Source organism: Chroicocephalus ridibundus, chromosome 11 (assembly GCF_963924245.1).
Source record: "Chroicocephalus ridibundus chromosome 11, bChrRid1.1, whole genome shotgun sequence".
Taxonomy (NCBI): Eukaryota; Metazoa; Chordata; class Aves; order Charadriiformes; family Laridae; genus Chroicocephalus; species Chroicocephalus ridibundus.
In genome coordinates this window covers 6,390,761-6,403,711 of record NC_086294.1, presented here as the reverse complement: position 1 = coordinate 6,403,711, position 12,951 = coordinate 6,390,761, and the positions used below count along the sequence as shown (strand labels likewise).

Here is a 12,951-nt window from a genome sequence, read left to right as displayed (position 1 = left end):
CTAGGCATATGTTAAAGTATATATGCCACAGTAAGGGTGTCCTAATTAAGTAGACTGTAAGAATCTATCTCTTTCGGGTCCAATGAGCAAGAAGATATTTACACAATTTTTAAGAGCTCCAACTGCTGAGATGGATAAACCAGTCATCTTGAGGGACTGTGAAGAGCATCTAGTCATGTTCTGTGGGGCACAAGAGCAGCCAATTCCCACAGCGTGCTCAAAGAATAATAAAAAGGCAGTAGTGTCGAGGCTGGAAAGGACCTCTGGAGATACCTCGTCCAACCTTTTGTTGAGAACAGGGCCTTGGATTATGTTATCTAGGGGCAATAAAATCAGTTGCTGCTGCTTGCGAACACATTGTTACAGGATAATGTACACCTTTGTAATGCATTAATGCTGAAGAGGAATAATCTCCTCTGTGCAACTCTCCTGCATGCTTCATTCTTAATTGCAAGCCCTCCTGCAGGAAGAATGGAGATAATTAAAGCTGGTTGGATTCTGCTTTTCTTTATACTATTGCATAATGGGAACAAATATTATTCTGTCGGTTCCGTGTTGTTATCAGTGCTCATTCAAAATCAAAAGATTAACAGTGTTTTTGTTTTATCATTATTTTTTAAACTCTTCAATGAGATGATAATTTAGATAGAATGCAATTCTCTTACAGCATTTGATTTTCTTCCCCCCCGCCCATTCAGGTCAATTATTTCAATTTCTAAGGATGGATCATGTGGCTTTTCTCTTTCTTCTCGATCTGTGCGACATTGTTCTTCAAGGATAAGTCAGGAGAAGTAGAATAAACCAAAATGTAGTAGCAATATCGCTCACTCTTTTGTTATCTTTTCCTGTTTTTAGGTGACAGTGACTGACCCCAAATAGAAGAGTGGCTTTTCTGAAGACGTCCTCCCTGACTCAGAACAATGGATATAAAAGATAGAAGACACCGTTCTCTGACGAGGGGCCGGTGTGGAAAGGAATGTCGCTATACAAGCTCTTCACTGGACAGCGAAGACTGCAGAGTGCCAACTCAGAAGTCTTACAGCTCCAGTGAGACGCTGAAGGCGTATGATCATGACACCAGGATGCACTATGGAAATCGAGTTTCTGACCTGGTTCACAGGGAGTCAGATGAGTTTCCAAGACAAGGTATGTTTAAAGTCAGAACTTGTTTATTTTGCAGCGATCCTTGGTAGACAATCTCTTCTGCTTGTTAAAGTATACCAAGAGTTATAAGGAGTTGTGACGAAAGAACACGAATGAAAGAGAATGGATGCCATTTTACCATCACTTCAACTGTTTTGTCTTAAATTAGGAGGTTCTTTCTCTTCTCAGATTTCTGATGCTGTTGGAGTTCACTATTTGTAAATGAGGCAAACCAAGATCCACCATTCAAAATGTTGGATAAACAGAAACGCTAGTGCCCCTTAAGCAGATGTTGTATTTGTCACGAATCTCAGGGCTGGCAAATATGCAAACGTTGTATTCCACTTCCTAGGTTCATTTTAGAAATAATAATGGCATTTTCACCTAAACTTGTTATTCTCTAACAGAGTACCTGTATTGAAAAGATAACTAAAACACTGTTATGGTAAGACCCCATATGGCCAATGTAGATTCATTATTAACCAGGTACCTCAGAATTCCCTTCCTGTTCTTAACTGCTGTGTAATTGAAATGTTGGAACGGGAATGCTTTTTCCTCTGACTTCATTTTGTCACTGCTTACCCTTCACCTCATAAAAACTGGGAGGAGAAAACCCATCTAATTACTTTTATAATAGGCCATAATATGTTATCACAGCATTGAGATCCTAGAACTAATATTTGAAATAACCTGCCTCTGTGAACTTGTAAGTAAGGTGAAGTAAACTCTTCTTTTATAAAATGTTCCTCACTTTAAATACCTGTTATGTCCAGTGACTTATCAATCTGAATGTTTTTAGTTGCCTTTGCACTGTACACACACATAGTTTTACTCTCATTCAGTTATTTACTTATCTCAGTAAATCATAAGTCTGTGTGCTGAAACCATTCGTGAACATTGCTTCATAGCAACGGTGTCTAATCAGCCGTTTAACTTAACCAAATAGCCTGATTAAATTGCCACTCAGTCAACAATTAGATACGGTTTTTAAAATAAATAACATGGTTTAGTTTCAGTTGAAGTATCAGATGTGGTTTATATCAAGCAAGGTATAGGCGTAAATGTATAGCCCTTTATGGCCCTCTCAATGGAAGGCAAATTACCTAGTACATCTTTAATTGCCTAAACTGTACTATTTTATGTTTCTGCTTGTTAGTGACGTATGATAGTTCTCTCCTACACATTTCTAATATTGTGACTCAAGCAATTCTAAGTTATCACACCTTTCTGTGGAGATCATTCAATGAAAGGTCACTTTTTTTATACTTGATATCATGTCATGCAACTTATTTGAAGCTTTCTGCCAGCAGTCAGTGTCTGTCTTCACCTTTAAATCAAAATATCTATTAATTAGCATCACTAATTAAACCCTTGTCTAATCCCTTGTTTCTCTCGCATTTGTGTACATACATTTGGAAGTGTTTGCAGTGTGCTTGGTCTGTCAAACACCCCATTCTGTTTTCTGAGGTAATCTCTGTTCTTGTAGGGCCTTTCTTTGCTTATAGGTATTTACCCAGCGATAACGCATCAAACTGGGGCTAGATCATAGGAGCCATTTTCACTGTGGTTTGTTCAGCCTTTGTGTACAGGAGTCATCTAAATATTACTTTTCCCTATCTGGGTGATTGATGCTTCAGCTCAAGTGCCTCATTTTAGTTTCCAGGTCATTATTTGGCATTTCATGAGGGTGTTCTATTTCTCTTGATTACTGATTTGACAACTGTTCATCCTCCTCCTGCTCTTAATGTGTTCTTATCTGCCCTCTTTATGAAGGGGAGTGCAAATTGTTGGTAACTGAATTGAAATGCTCATTTTTATTTTTTTTTTCCCCATGCTAGTGTTGTTATGTCTAGATGAATAAAGTTTATTTTAGAGAGAGAAAGTAAGGTTTTGGGGTTTTTTTTTGTTAAATAATATGAACATTAACTCCTTATTTTGCTGCTTTTGTTAAGTTTAAAAAGAAAATTTCTTTAGAAAATAAGTCTGGCTGATGATTCTCCGTATTTGGAAGCTCAGTGTCTTTCTGATTGTACAGTTCCTCTACTGACATGAAGTCTGAGATAATGGGACAAGTAGATGTAGTTTTAGATTTCTACACATTCTTACTTTCTACATGAATGCTATATGGATAAAAGTGTCGTTCAAATGGTAGGAAATACCGTTCATTACATCTTACGCATGCGTTTCCCAGCTGCAGACATCTAGGAATTTATACATGTAAATTTATTCTAAATTTGAGTGGGTGTTTTGATGGGATTAAATTCTGTAGGAAATAAACATGCTTAAAATAAATAGTCTTTAGAGAATTTTTTATTCTTCTATTATAAAAAAGCTTGACTTTTTTTTTAAGCAATTGTAGATATTTTCCTCAATATTTTGTCTCTTCTGTTAGTAAAGCTATATGTAATTGACTTACTGAAAAGTATCTGGTTTAACCATGGCACTGGAACTGCTCCAAGCAGTTGTTTTTAGCTGCTGCCTGATCGTACGTTACTCAGTTTCGAAAATCTGTTAAGCATAAGATCAAGTTGTACTACTTCCATTTTTGTTTATGACGGTTCAACAGTGAAATGCTAATAACAAAAACTCTATTCAGAGCTCAGAAGTCTGAAACAGATCTTCTTGATTTGCTTTAGTATCTTATTGTCCTCCTGTTCTAACTTGTCTCATTCTTCATGAAAAAGCGGATCTCCGGAGTATAAATACCTCTTTAGGCTAGTGTGAATGAAGCATTTGGTAGGAAAATTGAACGTTGATGGAAGTTTAGCTCTGAGAATACAACTTAAAAACTTTGTCACTGTTTGCATGTTTTGAAATAAGCTTTTTGTGCTAATCGTTGACAAATGTGCTTACCAAAGGAAGTTGTTCTTTGTTGTAGATGCTACTTGCTGGTGTGATGTTTGGAAGTTTTGGTATAAAGGCATGAAGGATGATATGGCTGTATATTGCCTTAAGCACCTTAGTCTAGCATTACTTCTACTGTGCTTTTCCTAAGATGTTTACACGTAATTTTTCTAAGTAATAAAATTCCCCCTTTAAAGTCTGTTTTTACTGTATCAGTAATAATATTTGTACAAAGTAAGAATAGGTTTAGTATTTTTGTGTCAAGCTTGTTTTCCAGTCACCTTTCCAGCAGGCGTTCAGATCCTTGGCTAAAAATGGCAGGTCCAAAGCATGCTTGAGCTATTAATTTGTCTCAGATTTTCCCTAATATAGATAGAAACATATTTGTAATTCAATACCTGCACTGGATATTCATTATTCAGTCAATCTGAAAAATACAGTCCTTCAGTGGATCTGAGGGATCAAATATTACAAGTTTTATTTAAAGTTGAGGAGTCCTTTTTGAATACTGTATTTTAAGATGGATAGAAACTTTTCTACTTTCTGCTAGGATATATGAAAAGCTTGACAATAGTTCTGACACCTCTGAATATTTGGAATATTTTACAATCTTTTGGTAATACGTGAATTTCTCTACATGCCATGTATTTTTCCACCAAAGAGAACCAATATCAAACGCTAACCTTTTTTTTTTTTTAAAAAAAAAAAAAAAAAAAACAAAAAAAAAACCACAGAAAATACCTTCTTTCTGACTTCATCTGCTGACACAGCATGGTGAAGGTAGATGTCCTTAGAAGCCAAAAATGAGGATTTTGGAAAACTTTTCTTTAAAGAGCTTGTTTTGAAAGACAACTTTTCTTCAAGTAAACTTTGTAACCAAATTGTGCTTGAAAGAACACTTCACTGAGTTGTTAGGGGTTTTGAACTGGGTTTCAAAGAGGTGATTGCAAACCCTGCTATTCCAGCATTCCTCACTTGGCATTCATAGCTCATGGATTTTGTATTTCTGCCTGAGCCAAAAAACCAGGCTTCAGCTGATGTAAAATTCATTAGCCAATAGTTATACTGAATTGACTGCTTTCTCATTCTCAGGTCAGATCTAGTTTAGCAGTAAATCTCTGCTATGAAACGTTAGAACAACTAGAGTATATGATTGAAAATAAAAATAAGTCTAAAAACCACAATCATATTAAACTGGACCTAATGGTTTTCTGAAATATTTTGATTATTTTTACCACAGTTGGATTGCTTTGTATGTGTCTCTTTTTGTATGGCGAGATAATTGCAGTAAAGAACAGCAGCCAAGACCTTTCTGTATGTCAGCTCAAATTCCCTTTTTTATTCTTTTCTACGTAAAAACTTGTGCGTTTTGTATCCTGTTTAATGCTGTAGGTCTGTTAACGGGAGTTAGAAAAAAGTAGTGACAATGATTATAATAAATCCCTTATAACGTCCTTTAAGATTGACCAGTATTTTTATTAACATCAAATAGAAAATTACGTTATCGCAGTAGAATTCTCAGAGAGGGGCACTTGGGAAGTATAATGCAGTCAGTTTTCTTTTACATGAAGTTGTGTTACTATGCCATACTACTCATCATCTCTTGGGTATTTCCTATTGCATCTTTTCTCCATATATATTAAATAAGTTTCTTGTAGAAAGAAGAAAAATATCAATTTAAAAAAAAAAAAAAAAAACAAAACAAAAAAACCCAAACAAAAACCAAAAACCCACAACCCAAAGCAACCCAAACCAATTTGACGAATCAACGTTTTCTGCTGCTGCTAAGGCGACTCTGATTGGTGAGGAAAGCAAATGTTGTTTTCTCTTTTTGTTCTTCACATCATAAATCTGACACCAAATAATTTACTGGGACACATTTGAAGAACCACACTGCAGTAATAACATTTCATGAGAGTGATTAAGCTTGTTCAGATTTAAAGTTATTGTGGTCAGGTATTCTGGGTTCAGCAACGACTAATGTGCTGCTGTAAAGTTGCTGTCGCCAGTTCTCAGGCTAACTGGGCTTCGTGTCGCTGCTTGTATTCCCAGTGACGCCAAGATGAGATTTTGGTCATCTTGTCATCGAACACGAGTCGTACTCGACTTTTAGGCTCAAATTAGTGTATCCCTTCCAAATCCAACTGAGTTTTACTAATTTTAGTTTTAGTGTTTCTTTCCAGAGCCCGTGACTTTTTGAAAATTGAATGTTCAGTGTAGAGATCTGGATTAAAGACATTAAATAAAACTTTTTGTTGTGTTCTGGTTAGAATGGGAGAACATTCTTAGTTGTCCTTTGCCATGTTAGGTTTCGAGTGGCATTGTGCAATATGTATAGACGTACAGAATCAAACAAAATGGGAGGCCGGGGCAACGGCAGAAGCTTCAGGAGGAGGCCCTTGACATGGAGTCAGATGTAGGGGAGCTCGTGTGGAGGAAAGCCCTCAAGGCAAATGTCCTGTTAGAACCGGTACGCGCATGCAACTTGCACTGCTGTTGAATCAAGATGGTTACCTAAGAGATGTGCGATCCCGGTGTAAAATATTTATTAAGGTGAGACAACTGCGTTCGATGTATGTTCTCTAGAAAGCGCAGCATTAGTGAGAAATAAAACTCTATATTTTAATATATATACCTTATTTAATAAAGCAAAGATGTTGAATAAAAACTCCCTCCCCAAATCATAAAAGATTACATTGTTCTTATTGTTAAGTGATTTAAAACCATGAAAGCACTTTTCATCTCTATTGATACTGTTAATAATGGAACTATGTAGTAGCATTACTAGACTAGCAAATAAATAAAACTACAAACCTTTATAGCACGCTTCCCCAAATATGCTTTTAGGAAAGGAAAATGTTACGAAAGTCTAACCCAAAATCTAATCTCCTCTCATTTTTACTCTAGCATCAGTCAAGTGGCCTTTTGAGCTGTAACATTAAAATCTGCTGATAAACAGGAATTAAACTAAAACTTCATATATATTAGGTCTGAGTTACAATAACATAAAATCAGTAGGAATTCTGTTTAGAAGTGTTTTTTCAGGGAAACATCCTGGCATAGACTCTCAGTCTTCGGGCTACTTCCGAGTACCGAGGCAGAAATCATTTCCTCTTGCTCTTTTGTGTTGTGGGGTTTTTTTCCTTTTTTTTTCTCTTTTGAGCACCAAGCTCCCTGGTTTGTAATAAATCAGTTTTCTGATAATCTCTTACTTTCTACTTCCCTTTCATTCCCCTTCCATCCTCCTGTTTTGGCATTTCACCATTTTATACCTTCAGACATTGTGACTTAATTTGCTGGGTGAGGCTGGTTGCTCAAACCCACTGGAACTAACCGCTGAGAAGCCGGACTGTCTACCAGGGCCTTGTCAAATGAAGGTGTAACTCTTGCTCTTTTACCTGTTTGACTAGTTGAGCCAGCTTCTAGATCAGCATCTTGGCTGTTAAGAGTCCTCCTCTGAGAGAGCAGATAGTGAATGACAGGAGATGTATTCCAGCCCAGCAATTCAGGGGTGGCCGTTGCAATACAGCATCTTGAAGTATTTAAAATGTCGTTGCTATGGAAAGAACGTTATCAACTAGGACGCTAAATACACAGTGTAATCGATTAAAGTATTACCAGGAATCTTGTTCCAGGTCAACGTGATGAAGATGAAGTTGGAGTTTAATAAAGTACTGTCTTCTGAAACTTTATGCAGAGAAGCTATGATACTGACAGAGGACTCCAGTAATAATTAATACGACCAGTGCAGAAAAACACAGTACTACTCTAATATCAATATGTATTTGTAGAATAAACAACAAACAACTAGACATAATACGCAAATTCTGTGTACACACACAGTTTCTCTCAGGGAATAATTTTTTATTCTTGGCGGTTTCTCTCTAGTGATCATTATTACAAGTCAGCATTTGTTTACAGTTTGAATTAGAAAATCAGAATGCAGGGATTTCCTATGCACATGTAAAGGTGTGTATAGATTTATGTTCCTTTTTTTAAACAGTTATTTAGCTTTCAAAAAGAGCTTCTGCTTTTTTTATTGCTGCTATACTGGACTCTTCATTAGTTGATGATTAAGTTAAACCAAGTTCGTTCTTTTTTTTTAAACCATTTACAAAGTTGTGTGAACATTATGTAAACTAGATATAAAAGGATAACTTCTAAAAAGTAGACATTATCAACTCATGTAGTTAGCACACACTGTGAATAAAAGAAAATTTTAAAATCCTTAGGTCTACTCTAGAATAGGCTTAGTAACCATTTTAATGCAAATGCCTTTTCAAAAGCACTTCAAAATTAATGGGAATTATGTTTCCTGTACTTTACAGTTACAAATCTGTATCAAGCAAAAAGATCTTGTGCTTCAAAATAGAGGAGTGGGGTTTGCTCACCTTACAATATTAGGGCCTAACTGAATGTTGAAGAAAAGCTATTCTTTGTCTGCTTTTTTCTCCTCATCCCTTTGCTCAGCTATGTAATAGAACTCTAAGACTGTGGACACTGAAAATAATAATTTTTGATCCTATAAATCCTTCTCCATTTTCTCATACGTACATGTGCACACTCTCTTCTAAGAAGTTTGTAATATTTAGACACATCCATGTGGAGCATCCATACCCTTTCTCATATTAAAATCCATCGTAAAGGGAAATAATGTTCTCCAAGGAGATGAAATCGTATTTTTCTCTTTAAAACTCTAAATGAAAATACTTATTTCTTGATTAATCCTGCTAACAAAAATGGCTAACTAGTGCAAATTCTGCCAATATTCCACCTTCTCTGGGTTCTTCTCTTCAGAAGGATCTGCAGTTTAACATGGATATTTTTTAGGGTGTATTTTCCAGCAAGAAGAGTCTGGAAAGGAGGCTGATTACTTGTGAGCGTTCTCAAACTAATGAAAAGAAGAAAACACTCAAATGTTTTTCTAATAAACCTCTTACCATGAAAAGTCTCAGATTTGAAAAGCTTTTACTCTAGATCTGGTTTTGGATTGGGCATCTTTGTCCCTGCACTGCAGGCATGTACCAGAAAATCAGTCTTTAGAAGTCCTATAGTCCAGTCCAGTATGCATTACTGAATATTGTTTTGTTTCTGTTCTGAACTTGGAAACCCTTCTAAACCTTGTTTTCTGGTAAAGAGAGATTAAGCCATTTGCTTCTCCTCCTCCTTTCTCATACTACAGGAAGAAAGAAATATTTAAATAAAATGGAAATCGATAAATTTTAAACTGACAAGAGACATCGTTGAACTCTTCAATACCAGATGTTTTTTAAGGTTCGCATCTTCAGGAAAATAAGGAAAGGACTAGATATTGGTATGTTTTGGGAGTGTGTGGAAGATGGGTTGAGTGCCTTTTTTTTTACCCTATGTTCTTTTGAAGCATCTTACTATTGTTGGAGCTAAATTTGAGACTCAGTGGACAGCTGGTTGGTCTGTGGTGATGATTACTGTGTTTATATTTGTTTTATTGTCCCTATTTGTTCTCCTAACACCTCAAATGGATTATGTGATTTTTATAAGCTTTTCAAATATTGTGTCTGGGCCCAAATATGCATGGTTTACTTAGTAAGAAAGACATGAGGAAACTTTCAAACAAATAAACAAACAAAACCACCACCCAGAACTTTTTCTTCCGTAGAGAGCCATGGATGTTTTGGATTTGAATCAAAGTGATGATGACCAATTCACTTAAAGCCTATAAATGGGAATCAAAATTAGTAGAAAAGAAAATGAGAAGCAAATATAACTGGGTAAGCAGGGGCCAGCATTTTTTATTTGTTTTTTTTTTTTGGTTTATATTATTTGTCTCTGGATTCAGAGTTTAAAGTCAGAAGGCCTACCAGTTATCTTGTTTGCCCTGCTATCCAGTTGTTCATTAACTTTCATCAGATTATTTCTACATTGATCCCAGTAATCTGTCCTTGAATGAAGCACATTCTGGAGTCTTGAAAACATCAATAGGCAGAAAATCCATTGTTTCCACTAGCGGACAGCATCTGTGGGAAGTCAGCCTCCACATTAAAAGCAGATGCCAGCTTCTCTTTGGTTTTTTGGAAACTGCCTTCAGTTGCTCACTATTAGATCTGGTGATGCCCTTTTCTGTTTCATTGGAACACCCATAATATACCCAGTGTCTTTTCTTTACAGATTCAATTAGATGCTGCAGTTAAGCCTGTTGTCTTTTCTATGAGCTCTATCTATCTGTCTATGCAGGTAGACCTCTTCAAGCGTCTGCCTGTATGGTATCACCTTCTGTCATGAGATTTGTTGCTTATTTCTAAGCGCTTTCCTATTCTTTAGTTTTTCTCTAAAGGAAGCGAAATATACCCTCACAATGCCATATATGCTTCAGTGACATGGATAAAGACATGTTGAAGAGACAGTGATATGTATAAAGATAGCCCTTTCATACTACTTTCATGTTTCTAAATACAAACTTCAAATTAGTTTTGTCTGGGAACAATCAGTTCCTGTTGAGCTACCGGTCCTTCAAGGTTCCTAATTTTTTTCAGATACAGATTTCAGATTTTTTTCTAGATAGCTGACTAGACAAAATAGCATGCAGATATTTTTATATGTTGCTGTTTTTTTATATGAGTGCTTAGTTGGAAGTGTCTTACAGTGAATACAAAAGTACATGTCTGTGAATGTAGACCATATTGGAAACAGAGATTTACTGTCCCAAAGTGTAATGCTTACTCAGCCATCTGATGAGATTGGAGCACTAAACAGTTTGAGAGGGATGCATAAAGCTGTTTTATTACAAGATGCTGTTATGAATTGTAGCAGCTTTCCTTATGGTATACTGCTGTTGCCAAACAAGTTGCATGAATGTAAGCAGTTTTATTTGTAATTACTTGCTTACATTTCCTTAGAATATTTGGGTTATAGCTGTTTGTGATTCCTACATCTCTGCTGGTGGCAATCCCTACATCCTGTTTAATCCAGAATCAAAAGATATCTTTTAAAACTGTTTGGAGAAAAGCCTCTCTGAGGAATGCTTTTGCTTACACATGATATAGAATGGGTCTCAGATGTGTGTATGTGTGATACAACCTTGTTAAAATGGATGTAGAAAGCTTATACAGGAAAACACAAAAAGACCCAGCTCTCCGTTTCTTCTTAATGCAATGAAAAGCAAAGTAAGAAATTTCATTTTAGCTGAATTTGAGCAAGTCCAGAAAATGGAGAGAGGAGTTACCTGCCTAAAGAAATGTTACGGAAAGCACAGTAGTTAAGAACTAGGCTATTTTCTAAACTTTGGTCAAAACCTGGATGTTATAAACTGAATTGGACACTTGAAAATGTTCTTGACATAACAGTAAAAGCAGCGCCTCTTGGCTTGCTTATGATTGTTCTCCGAGTCTGTGTAACTACCATCATGTTCAATGATGCTAGTTCAGCTCTGTTTTTCTTAGGACAATCAAATGTTTTCACAATCATTACTTTTCACAAAGTAAGATACTTGCTTGAAATACATTACAAGAGACTAACAGTTTGATCATCAGTACCAACATGTCTCTTCAGTGTAATTTGTCCAGTATAATTCTGAAAGTCAAACCTCGGTCTCTTACTGATTACCGTGCAAGATGCTGCTTCTGCTTAATAAAAGTTTTGCTTGGAAGACCTTACCAGTATCCACCCCGTTCTATTCCTTGCATTGCTTCCTTTATCCAAGTTATCAGCCCAGGTATGCCCTGCTGCTCCTAGTATTGTAAACATCTTTTAGCTGCATGCATGTCACTCTCATATTCCTTTTTTCCTTATCAGCTCATTGAGCCGCTCTTAAGTTCTGAATCTTGGTACTTGCTGTCACTGTGTTTCTTCTCTTAGCTTATCTTTTCAGTGTATTCGTATGTGACTTAAACTTCATGGAAAGTTTCCTGTATGGTGAGATTACATTACGCAGAGAGCTACAGCTGAGGTTTTTTGGTTTGGCAGTTCCACCAGCTGTTGTAGAATGTAATAATCAAAATTTAAACTTGTTTCTAGCCAGCAGTCAGCACACAACTTGCTAATTTCTACGTAAGACCTGACCCAATGCTATTCTAGCTTTTTCACATGGAATACTGGAAAAGATACTACTCATGTTGGATATTTGTTTGAATTTTCTTGACATTAGACATTTCTTTACATTCTTTCATAGCGATATCCAGTTGTCACTTGGAGTTTTTCTATCCCTACAGTAGGCATTTGAACAATATTGAAGCAAAGCTACAACGGTGCTTAATCTCTGTGGGAAACTATTTCCTCTGATGAAAATTATTCACAATATGCTAAAATTTTACTACACAAAAAGTGATAATCTGGACATCATCCTTGCTTAAATAATCTTAGCAAAGAGCTGGAGAGGTGGGGAGGGAAGCATTAGTCAGTTTCTTGGTTTGGGTTTTATTTTCTAATGAGTCTGCTAAATTTGGTGCAGTCATGTCTTGGTACTAATTTTAAAATCATGACGAATAAAATTTTCTCTACGGGTAGGCAACTAAGTGTGTGTATTAAGTTTTCTTCTAAACTCTTACAAACACAAAAATAAAACTCATAAGACATTATTACCAATATCTGCTTCAAGCACTTAATTTATAAAGTAGATTGTTAATAATATGAGGAATGATATATCACAGCTGTAATTCTGTGTCTTCCAAAGTTAATGAACAGTTAGAATTTTCATAATGAAAAATTAAAATAAGGTTAAAGTGGTTTATAAGACTGCCTACAGATCTAGTAGCAGTCTAATTAGAAGAAAGAACATTAAATTTGATGGACTTACAAATATATATTATCTAGTATTGCTAGAGGACTAAAATCCTGTACTTGTGTTTAGGATTCTTTTAATATGGACGATTCAACCAGAACACAGCACAGAAAAATGAAATGTTATTTGCTCTCTGAAATCACTGTGTACACAACAGATTGTGGTTTTAGATGTGTTCAGTACTTCAGTTATGTGATTCTCTCTTGTTG

General features: G+C 35.9%; 1 protein-coding gene across 14 annotated transcripts in view; it reads left to right on the top strand.

The window, feature by feature from the left end:
* TENM2 (teneurin transmembrane protein 2) overlaps window positions 1–12,951 on the top strand; it is a 668,147-nt gene that overhangs the window by 148,922 nt on the left and 506,274 nt on the right. For all 14 annotated transcript variants that reach the window (XM_063349520.1, XM_063349519.1, XM_063349517.1 and 11 more), the window contains exon 3: window positions 856–1,146. In XM_063349520.1, the coding sequence (XP_063205590.1) occupies window positions 921–1,146 (226 nt within the window). In that variant the 5' untranslated portion in view covers window positions 856–920. The remainder of the gene's footprint in view (window positions 1–855; window positions 1,147–12,951) is intronic.